General features: G+C 37.4%; 1 protein-coding gene across 1 annotated transcript in view; it reads right to left on the reverse strand.

The window, feature by feature from the left end:
• The window catches only part of ulk4 (unc-51 like kinase 4), a 174,446-nt gene that overhangs the window by 121,970 nt on the left and 31,105 nt on the right, over positions 1 to 21,371 (reverse strand). The window contains exons 20-22 of the mRNA XM_065270152.2: positions 10,431 to 10,592; positions 8,079 to 8,261; positions 2,490 to 2,617 (exon numbers count right to left, since the gene is read on the reverse strand). Of these exons, the coding sequence (XP_065126224.1) occupies positions 2,490 to 2,617; positions 8,079 to 8,261; positions 10,431 to 10,592 (473 nt within the window). The remainder of the gene's footprint in view (positions 1 to 2,489; positions 2,618 to 8,078; positions 8,262 to 10,430; positions 10,593 to 21,371) is intronic.

Here is a 21,371-nt window from a genome sequence, read left to right on the forward strand (position 1 = left end):
ATAGTGCGTTTCATCCCTACGTTTTCTCAGACGATGACGTGTTTGTCCAATGGTGGCTACCGAAGCTTCTCTATGCGTTACAAAGGATGGACCAAGTTTAGGAGTGATTTTATCAACTCACGCTGTCTATTTGCAGTGCTGTTGCTTCTACAACAATGTACAAAACAAGCTGCTGCCTTGATACTGTGGGTTACACCAGTAACATGCCCATCAACACTTTCTACTAGCAGTTTGCATGTCAACACGGACAACGCCAGAAGTATGGATGTACGTCATAGGTCTAACACAGAAGTATAAATCAGGCTTAAGTCACAGTGTTAACTCTGCATCCCCAATATATCACATAATAAACACCTGGGTTAAACATACTGGGGTCAGGTTTAAACAAGTACTCTTCAAAAGCTTGAGAAAGTCAACATGCTGTAACTACATTCACAGTTTTTCAATGCTAATCCTACTGGGAAAAATGATACTGAGAGCAGTGAGGAGAGTGAATCTGGAGGATGAAACTCATCTATTAGGTTTTCAGGCTACGTCTCAAGGCAGCTGTCCCTCTACACACCACACAGAAGAGGGTGACCAGCATCTCTTCTCATTTAAAATCCATCATTCTCCTCTAGAGTTCATGTACGCAGGGTCTCATTTCTTAAGAGCCCTCATGTTGTTCTGAACCTGTATGAGGTTTTTTTATTTTGATGAACACAAAAGAAGATATTTTGATAAATGATGGTAGCACACATCTACTATAACAATTAACTTCCAAAGTAGGAAAACAAATATTATGGAAGAATTGTGATAAATGATGAAGAAGATATTTTGATAAATTATGGAAAACACACAGTTGACGATACCCATTGTATTCCATAGTATTTGTTTTTCCTACTATGGAAGTCAATGGTTACAATCAGCTGTGTGCTTACCATCATTTATTAAAATATCTTCTTAACAGTTTTTTCAACAGAGTTTCAAAGGACTCCCCTTTAAACAATCCCAAACGAGGCATAAGGGTCTTATCTAGCAAAACGATTGTCATTTTTGACAAGAAAAAAAATTCACTTTTAAACCATAACAACTCGTCTATCTCCGGTCCTGTGAAGCGCCAGCGCGACCTCACGTAATTGCATAGTGACGTAGAAAGGTCACGTGTTACATATATGAAACGCACATTTGCGGACCATTTTAAACAATAAACTGACACAAAGACATTAATTAGTATCATTCGACGTCGGAACGGTCCTCTTTCTCCACATTTGTAAACACTGGGGTGTAGTTTCGCATTCGTCATCTGTGACCTCTTGACGTGATGACATACTACATTAGGTCGGACTGGCACATCACAGGACCGGAGATAGGCGAGAAGTTGTGGTTTAAAAGTGTATATATTTTTTATTTTTCTTGTCAAAAATGACAATCGTTTCGCTAGATAAGACCCTTATGCCTCGTTTGGGATCGTTTATAGTCCTTTGAAACTCCGTTGAAAAAACTGTTAAGTGTTGAGTTAAGTGTTAAGTTTTGGGTTCCATTAAAGTCCATTAAAGTGAGACAAATCCTGGAATATTTCTCTCAAAAAACATAATTTCTTCTCGACTGAATAAAGAAGGACATCAACATTTTGGATGACATGGTGGTGAGTAAATTATCTGGATTTTTTTTCAAGAAAATTGACTAATCCTTTAAAAGTTCAAGTAGTACGAGCTGGTGTGATTGAAAGGAGGCGGGGACTAATATGCATATTCATTGTTACACAAATTTGCATATTCAATGAATATACTCAAAAAAGCAAGGGTTGAGTGTTACATTCAACCTATTTAAGGCATGAATAAATTCTTTTCTCAGAAATAAACATATTAATATGGCATTTTTATTATCAAAGGGAAACTTTAGCAAAAGTTTGATGAACTTGATCAAAATGAACTAACAACAGGCAATGTTATTTACAACATATATTATTTAGTTTTTGTTCATTTATAAACATACTATTGTCCGTTGTAAATTCAAGCTCGTTCATAAAATAAAATATAAAAATTGCATGTGGAGAGCATTATCCAAGATGAATGAATTTTGTAAAGTAGTATCTTTTCAGTGGTATTATATTTCAGGATTTTGAATGAACTAATCTTAACAATCTAAAAAATTAACTAATCTTAACTGTGAAGTGTTACCAGATCAACTATAGGTAATAATGTTCATGCTAGAAAAAACTCAGTGTGTAAAATACTGTCCTCTAGAATAACAAACCCACTTGAGTCTTCTCTTCACTAACTATTTATGAAACATATATGATATTGATTCGGCCCATGTGTTTCCATATAGTACCATCTCCCTGTTGGTCTCTGTCTGTCTTTATGATTCATACGTGGAAGGATTTGTAGATTGTAGTGTTTTTGTTTATTTTTCATGTATATCTGGTTCTCAGCGGTTCTGTAACAAGTGTCCAGTGAGTTCTGCGCAATTGATTGATGGGATTTCATAGTGTAGAGAGCTCTTACCTGGAGTTACAGCAGAGCAGAAGCATCTCTCTGTTGTTCATAAGGACCTGCAGGAGAACGAGGAAGGCCTTGGCTCGGATGACTGGAGACGGACTCTCCAGAGAACGGATTATCTTCATAACAAAGTCCTGCGAAGAGCGTTCAAGCTGTTAGCAAACCCTTGTTAGCGTGCACGCGTTATTTAAAAGACCGGGAGGTCTCTGGACACTTAGTGTGGCGTAAGCCCCAATTGTCTTCCGGTAATTTGACAGGTGCTATCACTTACACAGCGAGGTGCTGGAGGGGATGGAAAAGGCCCCCAAAATGCACTCGATATAAAACAGAGGTTAATAAGTTAATGAGTTCCACAGTATTTAGTGGGCAGTGCATCAGGAGGAATTGATTAACTTCCACTATCAGCATAATTGGGGGGATGCTGTCAAAAGCAAAACAATCCGAAACATTAGGATTAACTACGGCACGAGACGGGGAGTTAATGAATTTCAAACGTACCTACTGTACTCTCCGCATGGATCGTAATTACATCAACAGTATTCCAAGCTGTGCTCCGAGATTGTGGCACATCCTTACCCAATTAGCCCAGTCGCTTGGCACTTCATTGAAATTTAAATTCGATGCTAGACGACGTATGAATAAACACGCCGCGTTCTGGACTTCTATTCGTCAGGGGAATTAAGCGGAGAAATCTACAGCAGCTTATAATTGGTCCAGAGGTGATCCACTGAGTTGTAGGCACTCAAAAGAGTTTTTCCAAATATTCGGTGTCAAATTGGAAATTTACATGCAAATGAATACAGGTCAAAGAAAATTAGCATTGTTAATCTGAGAGGGCCTTGAAGGCAGTATACATTGGCATTTAAATCGATTTCTCCAGCCCATTTTCTAATTGATTACTGCTTTAGATAATGAACAAAACAATATTTCGCTCATTCCGAACACGCGGCACGGCGATACACTGCCGAGCATATCTAGCAGAAACACAAGCTGGCTTATGAACAGAGGGGAAAGAACTTGTGAAAAGAAATGGAGGAAAGAACTGGGAGATTGGTGTATTATTCCCATAATGAGTGTTTGGGAAAACTGTTAACAGTCCTAAAACTTTCTGTATAACAAAACAGAAGTAATTCTTGCAGTGCAAACTAGTGCAACACAAATCATACACTTTTAAAAGCTTATAGAGTTTTAAATGTAGTGGTTTTCAATTCATAACACTTTACCATAAGGTTTATCTGAAGAACTAAGATGCAAAACCATCTGACATGCTTTTTCAATTAGGATTTTTATCATTTAATGTTTTTAGGTTCAGTAATTTCACTTTTTTCTTGCCAGCATTTTTTAATTGTGAGCCAGCACCAGCATTTTTTTTATGATTTTCCAAAAAAAATTCTTCTTTCAATTTTTTCTTTAAATAAATAAACAACATATCAAATAAAAAATAAACCCTCTGCTTAAAAATTTGTATCGTATCTTCATTTGTTCTCTTTTATCACCTCAATTTAATTTTAATTCAATTTTATTTATATAGCACTTCTCACAATTGTGTAATTGTTTCAAAGCAGCTTTACATAAATAAAAGCAGGCGAAAACACAGAAAAATCGGTGGAAAACATAAGCAGCAGAGTACAGCAGCTAAGATTAAACCATACTAGCGAGCGTAGTAATGTAATGTATAAAAGATGGTGCTAAGTTAAGCCAATGTCAGCTGACTCCAAAATATGGGTATTTTTTCTTCAAAATTACAAAATTTTAAAAGAAAAACTGAGATAATTGCATTTTGTAAAGAACTTTGTTAGAGATTTAGAATGATGATCAAAACAAACACAGAGTTTTTACTGTATTTGGATCTGTGGATGCTTTATTGTTTTATAAGTTGGGTAAGAGCACAACCTAGTGGGAAATAGCGAAAATATGGATTGCCGTAAAAACTTGTCAATGGCGGAAAAATTCAGTAATAAAATGCCTATTTACTCGTTTCATTGGTATTTTAAAATGTGACTGTACATGCAAAAATCTCCACTTCTAAAAAAAAGTCTTCAGTCACTCTTCACTGTGAATTCTGAATAAAGGTCAATGGCTTTGCAGTTCGGGCGGCCCGCCTAAGATGGGAAACCCTTCCGTCTTAACTAGGACCAAAATAATTCCGCTGCACAAAAAGTAATTAATTAACTCTTTCACCGCCATTGACAAGATATCTCGTCAATCAAGAGAAAACGCTTCCCCGCCAATGACGAGATTTTCCGTCTTTCCGCAATACCGCTATTATCCACCAGGTGGCAACTTTTTAAACCCGGAAGTATTGCCCTATGGCAAGCGGCTGCATGTACGTGTCTGTTTTAAAGATCGCTCTGAATGGGACCTCTATGAAAAGTCTGTCACAAAAATTTAATTATCTCTGCTTTTTGCTCAAAATGTGGTGTTTTTGCAGAAACCTACCCATATTCAAAAGCTGATTACAAAAGAACCACTGAAGGTAGGATGAAACGGTTTTTTTTTTTTTTTGAAAGCAGAGGGTCTGTTCTTTCATTTGATATATTGTATGTTTATATATTTGAAGAAGAACATTTTCTGGAAGGCATTAAACTTTGGTGAAAATCATGAAAAACACTGGCGCTGGCTGGCAACTTTTTGTAAAAACGCTGGCGGTGAAAGAGTTAATAGTAATAATGTAATTAAAAGTGGGAAATAATCCGTTTTTATAATCTTCGCGCTATCTATCTATCGTTCGCCAGAAGTTCTACAACATCTGCGTTAGTTTGTATTTATTAACCCTTTAGTTTCACTTCATCATGCAGCTTTTCCTATTAGAGGTATCTGTTAAAATCATTTAATTTATTAATAATCTAGTATGTGTTCATTTTCTGTAATAGTTTCTTCAAATTTTTTTATTATTAATAAGTTTTATTTGAGCGTTTTTAATAAAAATATTTTTATTTTCATCATGACGCGTACCCCCCTTTGATTGCCACACCCCTCGGCACCACCACCTTACAACAGTTTTTTTACATTAAAATAACGTTTCCAAAAATGTTTCAGTCGTTCAGCCACTCGAAACAGGGTGAACGGCACTTTCACTTTCGCTTTGCAGCCCTCTATTGGCCAAAACCGCACTAAAGAAGTTTCCAACCTTCGGGTCGTGGTCCTGTAGTTCGAGTGAAAACTACAAAAACTTGCTTTACGGCAGCCCTACAATCCAATCAGAGCCAGCTTTGCTGCAGTAGGCTAAATTGTTTACGGCAGTGGTAATTGACAATTCCGCTTCCAACCTGTATGGAGAGCAAAGAGCAAAAACTCTTTAGTGTTGCTTTAACTAACACATTTTCTGTGGGAAACCCTGAATATCATAATATATTCAGTAAACCTCCTTTAACCGAGTAAAAAACCCTTCTTACATGCACTATATACTGCAATTAGAGGACTTTGCTGAAAAATCGATGTGGCATTTAACAGGTTCTGCCAACAAACACATATTTCTGAATGTCCTGAGGCTGAGATTAAGCAGATTTAATTTACGTTAAATCTTCCCTTATTTTACATATGTAATCAGAGCAATGAGTTTCTCAATGAATTCATACTTGAAACAATTAAAGAACCAGCGACCAGAGTCGAAAAATAACTTTAAGAAGTCTCCAGCAGCTCCAGCAGCAGAAGTCAAGACTCATAATATATCTCCTCTGTCAGTGTTACTGCGGGTGTGATGAGAGATTGTGAGTGGCAGCGTGTTACAGTTGCTGTCAGCGCATGTGCTTCAGAACACAGTGTAGTTGCTGAGATGAACAAAAATGAGCTGATTTTAAAGTTGTTGACCGCTGAAGTGCTGGCAGTACTAAGAATACACGCTGTCAATAATGTACACGCAACAGAGCGAAATGGCACGGGCTGTACGGAGTACAAAGGCTGTGTGCCGCAACTGATTGGCAGAACTAAATAAATAAATAAATAAATGTAAAAAACAATGCACCATACACAAATGTTTCTTCGCACCAAATGGTCAAATATCTGGTCAAATTACACCTACACTGACCACCTGGTTAGGACAGTTTTGATCACAATAATGACTGTAGAAGAGACTAAGGGCCAGATTTACTAAGCGCTTGCGCCAGCGTAAACCATCATTTTGGCGGTAAATAACGATGTCGGAATTTACTAAAGACGCGCAGTGGATCATTAGCGCTGAAAAGGTGTGGTCTAGTTCTTTTTGCGACTGACCTGATTGCATATGCATTTCTAGGAGTTTCCCTTTCAGACGCAAACATTTTGGGAGGAGACTATTTAAATGATTCACGCAACGCGATTTACTAATGTTTGCGCATGTGTTATGTATGGCATTTGCGCGACTATTTAACGCCGAAAAAAGCATGTCTTAAATCATTTTGCGCTCGAAATGGCTGCAATTGTTGTTGCTAGGAGGAGACATCGCAGAAATCAGAGACTGCATGGTAGAAGGGAGAGGATTTCCAGGATCATTTTACCAGATAAGTTCACGCGTCTCTCTGCCTTTATTTATCGGCCTGTATATCACATGCACCTGCAGGAGCATCATCTCTGCTTATTTGCAACCATGCGCTAATTTGCGCTGCTCTTAGTAGATTGGTTGGTCATTATGGAAATCAGCTGTTGCGCCTGTGTTATTTAATTAGCGCTTTTTTAGTAAATAACCCGCAGATATCACCACTCCCATCAGCGCATTTTTGGAATTGCGCTCATGCGCTAATTTGCCCTGTTTAGTAAATCTGGCCCTAAAATGACTAAAAAATTTTACTGGGGCGGTACCATATTAAAAAAGTACACCTTGCACCTGAAACGTTCACATTAGTATCTCAAAGGTACATATTTCTACGAAATGTATACATTTCTGTACATAAATAGTAATAAGGACTGCCCCAGTGACCAAACCCTAACCATTTAGTTTAAATTAACCTATGCTGGGTTGTTTCAACCCACAGTTGGGTGAACTATGGTCAACCTTTTTTCAAGCGTAAGTGTGTTCAGAAGGTGCGTCTTAAAAAATCTTAGCACTGTCCCTTGGGTTTTTTTATCAGTGAGCACAAAACACTGTTCTCAGGACAGTTGCCGATATGCTCCACTGCCCCGAACTTAACTCGAAGAAATCTCACCAAGGATTTTACAAGCTGAAATTGAAACCTTGAAACTGAAATGTTGGCAAAAGAGCAGACATCTTTTCTGATACCCAAATAAAATTCCTCCTATTCAAACGCATTCATTAAAAGTAAGAAGAGGGAAAAAAGTATGAATGTTTTCTAAAAGCAGTGATACACAGACTATACATACATTACATGAAGACATTAATAATTAAGCATGTAACATTAATATTTAAATATATAAAAATGCCTCGGTTGTGTTTGTATATTTTATGAAACTATGAATTATGCAGTTCTGTCAAATCTTAAACCTTATGGTAAGCATTGCAAAGACCAATAAAATATACATTTATGTATTCAACACTGCACACACTGGATTACACAGACACATTTTCAAAACTCTTGGGGGATATTTGGTTCTGGATACTCAGTGAACTAAAAACGTATATGGCAAAAACAGACAGTAATACAATATAAAGGGTTTACGTACCCTGTCCTGTACCAGTCTGTGAGAGTGTGCTCCAGATGCCAACATGGCAGCAAACATAGTGAGCATGTGCTGTTGAACACGACTGATGCCTGACACCAGGCAGCTGAGGATGCTGGGTAATCCCACCTTGTCGATCACGCTCTGAAAGGCACCCGCGCAGTGCCGAGTTATTTTACATAGAGCCTAAAAAGACAGATAGAGGAGAAAAAGGTTGGTGGGTGTTGCTGCAGTTTTTTTGTTACACAAGAGATTTGTTGATCTAATTAATTGTTAATAACTCTGTTTATTTAAAGTGTAGTTACCCACTTTTGGAGTACACTGTATGATCTCTCCTGTAACTTAATAGGGGATTATCACGCTTCCGGGTTTTGTGGGCGGGACATGTCAACTTTGTGCATTTCATAAATACTTTGTTAATGAAGTAAAGTCCCCACATATTTGTACTTAAGTAGAATCTATAGTGCATACTTTTGACTTTTACTTCGTTACATTTTGCAACAAAGTATCTGTACTTTACTTTACTACATTTCTACAACACCGTTGTTCCTTTACGTACCTTTCTCAACAACTTTTCTATTCAATCTGGACCAGAAGAACTGGCATTACGATCCACCGGAAATGCACATGCACAAAGATCGCTGAAAGTGAAAGCTACTATGTATCAGCATGATAATTCCCTATTGGTAGGGAACTGTGTTAGCGGCACGAAAGGTTATGGGTTTGAATCCCAGGAAACACACATACTGATCAAATGTATAGTGATAAAGTCACCTTGGATAAAAGCAAATGCACAACGTTTAAAGTCAATCTTGAGAAATTGTTTCTAAACACATTTTACATGTTAGAAATGTTATGTATTGTTGAAACACGTCACAAAGACTATAAACTATGTAGTACTGAATTGCAGAGTTAGATCATTAAACAGTTTTTCACCATTTCTGAGTTCAGGACTTTTTACGAGGGCCTAAAACGGTGGCTCAATGGCGCACTTTAGCATGGCCCCGCCCCTAACATAATCGCGAGCATCCATTCAGATCCAAGATTTTGATAACTTATTTGATATATCTGGCATTGTTTTTAATCATTTGAATTTGTCTCGGTGTTCAATAACACATTTTTCTGTGGTGTCACATGCAATATCTGACTTTGCAAGGACTTTAATATAATTACTGACTTTTTCTACTTTTTTGGCCAAGCACCAAAGCAGCTTAAAACGCCTGGCGGAAGCCAACTGTAGGCGTTTGCACTGGAAAAATGACTTTCTTAAAACAAGCAAAAAAATCTGCCAATGGGGTGAGAACAGAAATCTTGAAATAAGTAAACTTTTTTCTTAAACACTAAATTCAATAAAAAATTTCACCCCATTGGCAGATATTTTTATCAGCAAAATGACCTAATTTAAGAATTTTTAGATATTTCTACTGAAAACATGACAAAAATACTAAGAAAGTGATTTTTTTGCAGTGTATCAGGTTTTTTTCACCTGCACTGCAAAAAATGACTTTCAAGAAAAAAATTATTAGTATTTTGGTCCCCTTTTTTATTAAAAATATCAAAAATTATTATATTAAGATGCTTTTTCTTGATAATCAAAACAACCCCAGAAAATAAGTCTAGTTTTAAGACCAAAAATATAAAATTTAAGTGATTTTGTGCATAAAACAGGCAAAAAATCTGCCAATGGGGTAAGCTAATTTTTCTTGAATTTTTCTTGAATTTAGTGTTTAAGAAAAATGTTAAAGATTTTTATGCTTACCCTATCGCTATATTTTTGCTTACCCTAACCTTTTTTGGTTGTTTTATGCACAAAATCACTTAAATTTGATATTTTTGTTCTATATACTAGACTTGTTTTCTTGGCTCGTTTTGCTCATCAAGAAAAAGCATCTTAATATAATAATTTTTAGATATTTTTACTGAAAACAAGACAAAAATTCCAAGAATAATAATTTTTTGCAGTGTGAGCACTTTGTTTGCTATGATACTTCTGCTTTGTTTATCATTCGTTGAACTGGTTGGTTGTTGTGATATTTGTCCCGCCCATCCTCCACTGTGATTGGACGACAGAGTGAGAAGTGACATCGACGAGCTGAGCGTTTCACCCAAAGTTGAAATCAGGCGCTGAGCGCAGACAAACACGTTTTTGAAAAGCGAGGCACTTCAATTTGAAACAATTGAAAATAAACGTTGGTACAAATGCATTGTGTGCACAACCCCTAACTAGATTTCCACCCCTTTCGGCTACCAAAAGCCTATAAAAATGCATTGAGTACTATTTTAAACATTCCATTTGAAAGGTTGTCCTCAACCCCGACATCATGATTTCAACTCTTCTGTGTATGTGATACTTACAGATATAGCGCTGACCCTGAGCGCATCCACAGTGGAGTGTGTGAAGAGATACCAGAGCGCAGGCCCCACCTCTGCAGTGATGAACCCCTGACCATACTGAGACTCTCGACTGCACACGTTCTCTATGGTTTTGGCGGCCATGTGATTCACCACTAACTCCTCCTGAAAAACATGAACACTAATTTGTGACCCACTGTAAATTTACTGTAAATCATCCTACCTAATGTAACCTTGATATTTAATATTGACTGAGTAAAGTCATGTCAATGATTAAAATCAAACTTTGATGCTTCTAATCTCATCATTACATTATGAGACTTAAGCTTGAAATTCACAGACAGGGTTTTCACATTTTGGTTTTAAAATGGCCATTTGATAAACTTAGCAGTCTATTTTTCTTGGGCAGCTGAAAGCTACTTCATTACTGTTTTGGAAGAAGCAGCAAGCTGGCTCTTACCAGGACAGAGAGAGAAGAAGGCAAGTTCACCAGGGTCTCTAGTTTAAGAAATAAAGACCTCACAGAGTTGTTATGGCAACCATTCTATGTAAGGCCTTTGCAAAGTAAGCAATAAGAAAATAAGACCTATGGAGAATCCTACAGAAAGCATGCCATGAAACTTAAGCTTAAAGGGATAGATCACCCAAAAATGAAAATTCTGTCATCATTTTAGCACTCCTTGTTGTTACAAACCTGCATAAATGAACACAAAGAAAGATATTTTAAAGAATGTTTTGATCATGAGCCCCATTCACTTTCATAGTAGGATAAAAGAATACTATGGCAGTGAATGGTGATCATGAACGGTTTGTTTATGAACATTCCTCAAAATATCCTTTTAACTTTTAATAAACTCCAAAACTACTTTTGTAAATAAACATTAAAATGTCATAATGACTCCAACGTGTGCAAGTTAAGGTATAATACACAATGTTCATCCACTAAATACTATCAAAAAAAACTATATAACATTAAATTGCACCCCATTTACTTTCTTAAAGAGGACATATTATGAAATTCAGACATTTTCTATGTCTAAGTGCTATAATTGGGTCCCCAGTGCTTTTATCAAGCAAGAAAATGTGAAAAAGATCAACCCAGTAACTTAGTTTTGGTAAACCATTCTCTGCAAGCATCTAAAAAAAATTGGCTCTTTGACATTTTGCTCCCCTTGTGATGTCAGAAGGGGATAATACCGCCTCTTAATCTGCACTTTCCAGCCACGACACTGCCATTTAGTGCAGATATCAGCTCATTTGCATTTTAAAGGACACACCCCAAAACAGCACATTTTTGCTCACACATACAAAGTGGCAATTTTAACATGCTATAATAAATTATCTATATGATATTTTGAGCTTAAACTTCACATATGTACTCTGGAGACACCAAAGATTTATTTGACATCTTAAAAAAGTCTTGTGAAATGTCCCCTTTAATACATTAATCTTATTGTGCAAGACTCATCTGTACATGTTAATCCGAAGTCAAAAACATTTGAGATCATAATTAAAATGTAATAATACAAACTGATAACAAATTGTATTTTTAATAAAGATGATTTGCTTTGCCTTTGAACCACCATTTCTGTATTTTTAAGTGGAATTCACGGTGGGGGTCATTGGGACCTACCCAATCTAAGGGTTTACGACCTAAAAATAATATTAACACCACACTGTGTATTGTAAACAATACAATAATATATAGAGTACTTACAGTAAAAAAATGTGTAAGTAGTAAAACAATACAAACACAAACAGAGCAAACAATATTTTTGAGTCCTCCTCGCATGCCTCACAGCCATAATAACTAATGTATTTTGTCATGAGTCTGTTATGTTAGCGATTATAACGTTAGCTGAAAGTCAAATTTCATTGATTGTAAACAACTTGAACCCCTGAAATAAACATATTATCCTTAAGAAGAATATTTTGGTCGATTTTGTCAACTTTTTCATTGAACCAGAGCCAAACTCTAAAAAGACAAATAATGACACCGTCTCCATACTAATAATAGCAATAAGGGCTTTCCCTGTGTACACATTTTCTTACAAATACAATTTTGGCTGTATTATTTGTGTACTGTTCAAAAATTGCTCTTGACAAATTTATTTTATTTCGACCCCCTCCTGTTATATTAAATTTACGCCTGTATTTATGACATCACCAAGGCCTCTTATTTTTCAATCCCATCAAACTAAGACCCATTCAACATTTTTTTTCTCACCGAGTATCCTTATCCACATTAGATTACGCAAGTAAAACGATTTGAAGATGCTGTTTCATGTTGACTTCAAAAGCACTTATGCTCTTAAAAAACGCGTACACGCAAATCTAAAGGATATGGTTGTAGGGTTAAATGTTACTCTAGATGTGCATTCATAAATCTATTACAAAAATTTGTAAGTGGGACGTGCAGACCTTTACGAATTTCACGCAATTACATCATGACCTAAGAGTCCCACAACGCCCTCCAAACTTCCCAGAATTTCTTACCGCAGCAAATCCAGCTCTTGTATAAGGACGATGTGCAACGATTTATAGGCGCATTTTTTATGTATTCAGGACCCCTGTCCTTGAGCGTGTGTCTCTCCGCGACCAAATCTGGTGGAAATTAAACATTTAACAGTTCAACAAACTGCATGAACGCCGAGTCGACTGAGGAAAATAGCAAATGGAGAGGCTGGGCATATCTTAGAGGCACAGTTACACTGTGCACTGCTGCTATGCAATATGGATGTCTTTACTGTAATGTAGTTCCTAGACCCCTGTTCTCGAAGCTCAAAGAAAGTTCAGCGTAGTCCATGGAAGAGCTGCGTTAATACACATACTGTATCTCAGAGGCAAAAATGTGTAAAGTGGAATATTCTGACGCAATACAAATAACACAGCGGCTCCTCCAGAGTCCCTGGCTCTACAATATCTCTTTGTGCCGAAGTCTGGTGGTCTGGCTTCACGGAGGCTTTAGGTAATGAACTCTCCAGAACAGTGGAAATGACTGACAGCTGCTACAGGGTGCGAAAGGCGGGGGCAATGCAGAACAGGGTTTTTTTCTTGTAGGCACAAGTCTAGTCGAAAAGGCATTGAAAACAGAACTAAAATCTTTCAGCCTCAGGATTCCCAATACGCTCCATTGTAGGCAAGTGTGTGCTTTTTAAAATACACACAGCGAGTTTTTTTCCCACTGAGGTCTGAGCGAGATGCTTCGGGGATCGTATGACTGCGATGGAGGGGAGAGTGTTTTGTAGGCTCTCCTGACCAGAGCAACAACAAATTATCCAAACTAAACCTTGCCATGTGGGATAGTTCACCCAAAAATGCTCGCCCTCATGTTGTATGCGTATCTATATTTAAGACATTTTGATAAATGCAAATACTTTGGAAGCCAATGTATCGACAAACATAAAATATACATTTCTATTAGTGTAAAACAAATTCATAAGTTATATAAATATGTTGAGTAAACTATGACATTTTTGGACAAACTATTCCTTTAATATACGCAGATTTTTGCAGCATGTAACATTTTCAGAGGGTTTGGACACAGATGTCTTGCCCAAATCACGCTGCTCATCTAAGCCATGAGCTCTGGCTGACGCGCTGCACATAGGACTTATTCCAGTGTATGTTTATATATAAACTAGCGGCTGCCTCCCAAACCCACACAGTGTCAGACTTACAGGGGCTACGAGGTGAGGACAGCTTCTCGCTAGAGATCTGTCCTCCAATCTCTGCCTCCTTCTCTCTCTCCCTCACACACCTCTGCTGAGCTTCCCGGCTCGATTCTTGCCTCGGGCCATGCTCGAGCCAAACTTTACAGAATTTATGTATTTCTCCCAAATTCTCTCTCGCAACATCAGCAGTCAGTAACTCGATACGGTTACAGGAGGTCAAACCTAAACTAGTCTACCTTCGTGAAAAAGTCGATGTGCGAATGGAAACAAAAAGTGGTGATGTGCAAAATAAACTTTAAGATGTTGGAAGTGCAATTACATAATTCCTTTGACACAGATCCGTTGTCTTAAAGCTGCAATCCGTAACGATTACCTCGATATCGCCAACTTTGTGTAAAACAGTGGTCGCAAACTCTTCACCTTTCAACAATATAACATAATCTGGCCCGCAGAAAGATTTTTGTTTACTTTGTTTCATATTCGTTTGATTTTTGATTTAAACGTTTAAGGGTTCGTTTAAATGTCCGCCTAACAACGCGTGTTAAAATGAGGCAAGGCATTTCTTACTTTCCCAAGTGCTCGAGGGGTTGTGCCTAGGATATGAAAAGAGGAAAGATGAGAAGAAAAAAAAGAGGATAAAATTATGTAGTATACTGCTATATATAATGAAGTATATCTAATATATCATTATGTAGCTGGATATGAAATTACACATAGAGCAGTAATATTATTATTATTATTATTATTTTCGATCCAACTGTAGCTTATGTAACATTTACTACCCATTCAAAAGTTTTAGGATCACTTTCACTTATTAATATTTTCCACAATAGCAAATTCATTAAAATAACAAAGATGGAACATAATGAATTCAATACTATGACTGAAACAATACAAAATAAATCAAAGCAGAAACACTTACAGGTGGCAAAAAGTATAATACATAAATGAATTTAGAAATGTAATTTGTTAGTTTAGTGCAAGGTTGTAGTAGGCATAATAGTTATTTAATATAAGGTTAAGAAAATATTTACTTTTTTTATAAAATAATGTATATTAATATTAATACTTTTCAAGTATTATTATACATTAAATAATAGAATTTAAAAAGTACATTTACAGACATATTGTACTTTTTTAATGTTAAAATAGCTTTGTGGCCCTCAGATGAAATGTAAATCTTAGAAATGGCCCCAAGCCATTTTGAGACCCCTGGTTCAAAGGCTCTCTAAGCGAATCTGCGAGACGTTAGTTTTTGTTGACGTTTGAAACTGTTTTCAAACAGACGGAGCGTAGCTAACTCCTCCCCCTCCCTTCTGTGCTTTCATGAACGCGCCCAACCCCCACCCCCAAATCCTTTTTGTCGTTTATTGGCTGGAATACTTTGTTTTGTTTTGTGATGCTAGGTTTGGCCACTTGTTGTTATTGCCGTTTGTGAAGCCTGGGCTGTCTACAGAGATCGCGTTTTTTACAGTTTGATCAGCGGACAGGCAGCAAGCAGATAGTGAGGAGATGTTTCCGGTAACAAAAAATTTTTTATGGTCTAAAACGCTTCAATTCGCTTAGAGCGCCTTTAAAACATAAAAGTGCAGGTTATTTTACGTTATTATCTGTATGTTTGTTGAAAAACAACTGACATTTGGCTCATATTATAAATCATTATTATAACACATTTTGAAATGGGATAAAGCAGTGAAACAGTTTTGAACACTGATTGTTTATGAGTTTGCTCAATAACGGAATTTTGTTTATTTTAACTAATAAAAAGTTGTGCCCCATACAAAACTGCCATGTCGCTGATGTGTTCTGAGTGGTTGCTCACTAGCCTTTCCCAAAAAAATCTATGATATTGTGATCCTTATAAAAGTGTTCAGTTAGATTTTCGTGCATTTTTATGCGAGAGAAAAAACACATTTTATGGCACATTTTAAAACTCAGGGTTAAGGTTTTTTTAATAAAGCATTACTTTACTTTCATAAAAAATCCAATAATTTAATCTATCACATATCATTCAAGATGTTTAAATCTTTTGTTCTTCATTCTAAAAGAAATTAAGTTTTTTGAGGAAAAAATTCCAGGATTTTTCTCCATATAGTGTACCTCATTGCAGAAATTGCAGTTTCAATGCAGCTTCAAAGGGGTTTTAATGATCCCTAACAAGGCATAAGGGCTTACCTAGCAAAATGATCGTCATTTTTGGCAAGAAAAATAAAAAATATGCACTTTTAAACTAAAACTTCTTGTCTTGCACTAGCCGTGTGATGCGCCAGCGCAACCTTACATATTACGTAATCACGTCGAAAGGTCACGCATTACATATGTGAAACGCACACTTGCGGACCATTTTAAAAAATAAACTGACACAAAGACATTAATTAGTATCAATTTACATACAACAACATTGGAATGGTCCTCTTTCTTCACACTTGAAAACACTAGAGCGGTAGGTAGTTTTGCAATCGTCATCCATGACCTTTCGACGTGATTACGTAATACATAAGGTATTACTCAAGGCTAGTGCAAGACAAGAAGTTGTGGTTAAAAGTACTTATTTTTATTTTTTGCCTCGGTTGGGATCATTTAGAGCACTGTTTCCCAAACAGGGGGGCGGGGCCAACAGGGGCCCTCAGCAGAATATCAACGGAGCCTTTATAAAATATTGTTGTGGGAAACTAGATGGCCTTGAAGTAAAAAAGGTTGGGAAATACAGTTTTAAAGGCTTTTAAGCTGCATTGAAAATGCTATTTTAAACTACATTAAAACTGTTAACTTTTGAGGTCCACTAAAGTCCACTATATGGAGAAAAATTTTGCTCAAAAAAATAACTTTCTTCTTGACTGAACAATGAAAGACATAAACATCTTGGATAAGATGGTGGTGAGTAAACTATCAGAATTTTCCTTTGGAATATTTCTTGAAACGCTGAATATTAATAACAGTGATGGTTCCTTCGAGCTGAGATGGCAATAATTAGTCCAGCTTGCTACATGTCACTGGCATTTTGCGACCATCTGGAAAACTGTTAAAAGAGTAAATTTATGCTAAATTATGCTCCTTGGGCTCATTTTTAAAATAATAAAAAAAATTGGACTACAGGTGTTTTTTACAGCTACGTACACTCGTGCCAGCCTGCTTTGGACTTCCATGTGCATGTTGGTGAGAAAAAGAGATTACATAAAGCTTTCAGAGGTCATCTCTAGGTGGTTTCTTCTAACAACACATACGTCTGTTTGAAGAAGCTGCACACCTGGCCCTGTATAAAGGACTATGTAAATTGCCTGAGCCAGGCAGGCCTTTCATTAGTGTGATCTCACTGTTGAGCTCTTTCTCTCTCTCCCAGCATCAATCCATTCAGTCCCAGGCACATAAACATTCTTTTATTCTGCCTAATGTGGGCTCTTCCAATCAAAAACACTGGCTGGTCAAAACAGGGGATGGGACACGCTGATTAAAGTCAAGATGAAACGGCACTCAAAATCCATTTCAATTATGTAATATGACATATTTGAAAGAGAAAAAATATGCATGGTGGGACTTGCCTACGAAGAACTGGACTGGAGTGCGTGTTTCAGACCTAATCTAGATCTGGGCTTAACATCAACTATGCAGGATTATTCCCTCAGTAAAAAACTAAGGAGGCTTGTAGACCAGACTGACCAGAAGCTTCTCAACATATTATAATAGTAATGTTTTGTTTACAACTTTATCAGAAGGTTATTACACAACCTTTATTTTCCTCCCAAACTCAAAAACTCTTTCACCAGACAGCCCTAACCACAATGTAAATGAAATTAAATCTCCCCACCTTATTATTTGGTTAATCAGGAATGTCACCAAAGAATGATTGCCAACGCGTCCTCCATCATTAACTGTGAAAAATGAAATTCCCCGTTGGGACACAATCACAACGATCGCCTTGCTGGCCTTTGGCCTCCCAGTTTCTCGCTGACGATCGATAAAAGTTGATAAATTAAACTTTTCCCAAAACCTGTCGGGAGTAGGGCAAACACATCATCTCCATTCAAAATGTTTAAGAAACACTCTTCTTGTTCGGGCTTCAGTTGGCAAATGCCGGGAATATTCTCCACAACAGAGCAAATAGCATTCTGTGTCTCCATGTCCGCTGTAAACTACAATCTTACATTCGGCTCTTAGCGTCTACATCATGGCTCTCAGCCCACCCTCTGTTCGTTGATTGGGCCGGCCATTTTGGAGCCAGAGGAAAATGGTTATGGCGGTTGATATCTCAGACTAGGTACAGAAGCAAAATGAAATTAAGCGGAAGTACGAAGTCTGACATAATCAGGCTAGCGTAGTGTAGTGTTCGACAAATATGTGTGTAAAGGGTTGTCCCTATTCTCTTAATGAGTAATGGATGTGTTTTGGGTGTATCGTGCAATAAACCCATGACAGCCTAATCTCCAATACCCTTTAAAAGCCAGCTGCACTCATACCATGGCAGATTCCCTATTTACATGGTGGAATTTCTAAGCAGAAAAGCTGTAAGCGGAGGAAGAGGACCACCAGTTCAGGAATTGATATTAAAATAATTTGTGTTTTTTTATTGAAATTATTATTTTAAATATGCAAAAAGTATAATACAATGAAAGCTTTGGTTCTCCTTAAAAGTTGCTTTTTTAGTTATGTAGTAATAGGTCCTGTAATCTGTCCTCATTTATGTCCAGAAGACAAAATAATAATAATTTTTAACAGTTTTCATATTTATAAATGTTTGTGTGCTCCGGCGCGTCCCTCTGTGTGTATTTAGCAAATTAACGTGTGTTTTCATCTTGTTTATAGGCACATATTATTAACCCGCACTTTAAATAAATAAAAAAAATTTGCCTCAGTGACTTACTGTAAGACTAGGTTTTAATTGGTGAATGGCATAGACTATTTCAGTTTCCTCAAAATAGCAATGCGCCAACAATGCGCCTGAACAAACTTTCGGCCCAGCATGCCCATGGGCGCACAAACGGACGAGGAGTAAATGCATTTGCTATTTAAAAAATTTGGCACAAGATGTGAAAGTGCTAACTGCATTAGGCTAAAACTAGCAAAAAACACCTTTGTTGCATATACAGTATGATAGGACCATAAATGTTACTTTTAACACAACTTGTATTGTGCCTTTTAATTTATTTAACACAAAATCAAGATAAAACAACACATGATGTGCTAAAATGACATTAAATCGCATAATACAAACAATATGTTAATAATTAACCATTAAAGGGATAGTACGGCCAAACCCATGATTTACTCACCCTGAAGCCTTCCGAGATGCATATGTGTATCATTTTTCAGACGATGACATTTTCAGTTAGTTTAGAAAATGTTTTAGATCTTTCAGTTAATCAAATGTGAAGTTATGGGGTCCACGACCTTCAAGTCCAAAAAATGTGCATCCATCCTTCACAAAATAAATCCAAACGGCTCCACGATGATAAACAAAGGTCTTCTGAGGGTAATCCTCGCAGTTTCGTTGTAGAAATATCCACATTTAAAACTTTATAAACGAAAATAACTCGCATCCGGTAATGCCGCCATCTTTGTCGCGTCCGCATTCAAGATCAGAGCTTTACGCAGCTTACAGAGGCTACTCTGCTGCTGCTCTGTGCCTCCGCCCTCTGTATTTGTCATACGTCACTAAGAAAAGTGCGTACACTACGCTAATACTCTCTCCTGAATACAGAGGAGTCTAAGATGGCGACGCTACCGGAAGGTAGTTATTTTCGTTTATAAAGTTTTAAATATGAATATTTCTACAACAGCACCGCGCGTATTACCCTCAGAAGACCTTTGTTTATCATCCTGGAGCAGTTCGGATTTATTTTGTGAAGGATGGATGCACATTTTTTGGACTTGAAGGTTGTGGACCCCGTAACTTCACATTTAATGAACTGAAAGATCTAAAACATTTTCTAAAATAACTGAAAATGTGTTTGTCTGAAAAACGATGGACATATGCATCTCGGACACCTTGGGGGTGAGTAAATCATGAGATTAATATCATTTTTGGCCAAACTATTCCTTTAACGATTTTTTAGAGTGTGGTTACATTCAAAATTTCTTAATCCTATACTTATTTTATCGTATTTTATTATCAAATCTTTTTCTATGTTTTATTACTTGTTTTATTACAGTAAGCTGACCTACCTAACCAGACCAACATTTCACTACAAGTTGTATCCTGTGTATAACCGTGTATGTGACAAATAAGAAACGGAATTGAATTGGGTGTGATTTATGACCCCGTTACATTTATGGCTTCTGTATTGTACAGTATCTAGGCTGTTCTATAAAATGAAATAGTGTTCAGATGGCAATAACCTGGACAGCATGACAAGAAAACAAAAAATGTCGATTTTGATCCGCTTTTGCCGTTAAACTGTGCTTTATTTAAAATAATGGGAGACGGTATGAGCGTAATAAAATTATTCATCCGCATCAGATCCTGCACACCGACAGCCTTCAGTAATAAAGTCGCCTAGCCTTGGCGATCAACACGTTCAACGATGTTCGGTGGTGATGGGCCTGAGGGTGATGCATACCAAAAATCTGTTGAGGACTGATTCAGTAAACGCGCAGGGGGAGCGTTTGTTGAGCTGTTGAATGTGTTTGATTACGGCGGGAAGGAGATCAGAGGCGAAAACACATTGGTATAAACTGTATTGCTGTCCTCGCAGCCATTCATATAGAGAGTCATATAAGGGTCAGTGCGCTCTATAAAGAAGCATTACAGGCACAGCTAATAGAGAAGGACTGGAATATGCACAGTGTGTGTGTGTGTGTAATAAATATTTAATGGAGGAGTAGTGTGATGCCCAGTTGCAGCCCAAGGCTCTGCTACACGCCACTTACTGTGAGCACAAGCCTTTCATCATCCACGTACACGCACTCATACACACACACACACACACACACACACACACACACACACACACACACACACACAGCTCATCCAGCTGCAGTCTGACCTGAAAACCTGTCTGCATGCAGCTCCGGCTGTCTTTCTGAATTAAGAGCATTCTCACTCTCGATTGAGCACGCTATATTATCCGGCTCGAGCATCCTCTCTCTCTGTGTTAGGTATCATCACCCCTCCCCCAATCTTCTCCCATCATCACCACCTTCCTGCCCTTTCTTCTCCTGCCCCTTTAATTCCCTCTCTCGCCCTCACTCTCTCACTTTCTGATGTCTTGTTTCCTGAGCTCAGCTCTCTCTGAATCAGCAGCGGGTCAGCACGGTGAGGCATTACAATTACTGC

Source organism: Paramisgurnus dabryanus, chromosome 13, assembly GCF_030506205.2.
Source record: "Paramisgurnus dabryanus chromosome 13, PD_genome_1.1, whole genome shotgun sequence".
Lineage (NCBI taxonomy): Eukaryota > Metazoa > Chordata > Actinopteri > Cypriniformes > Cobitidae > Paramisgurnus > Paramisgurnus dabryanus.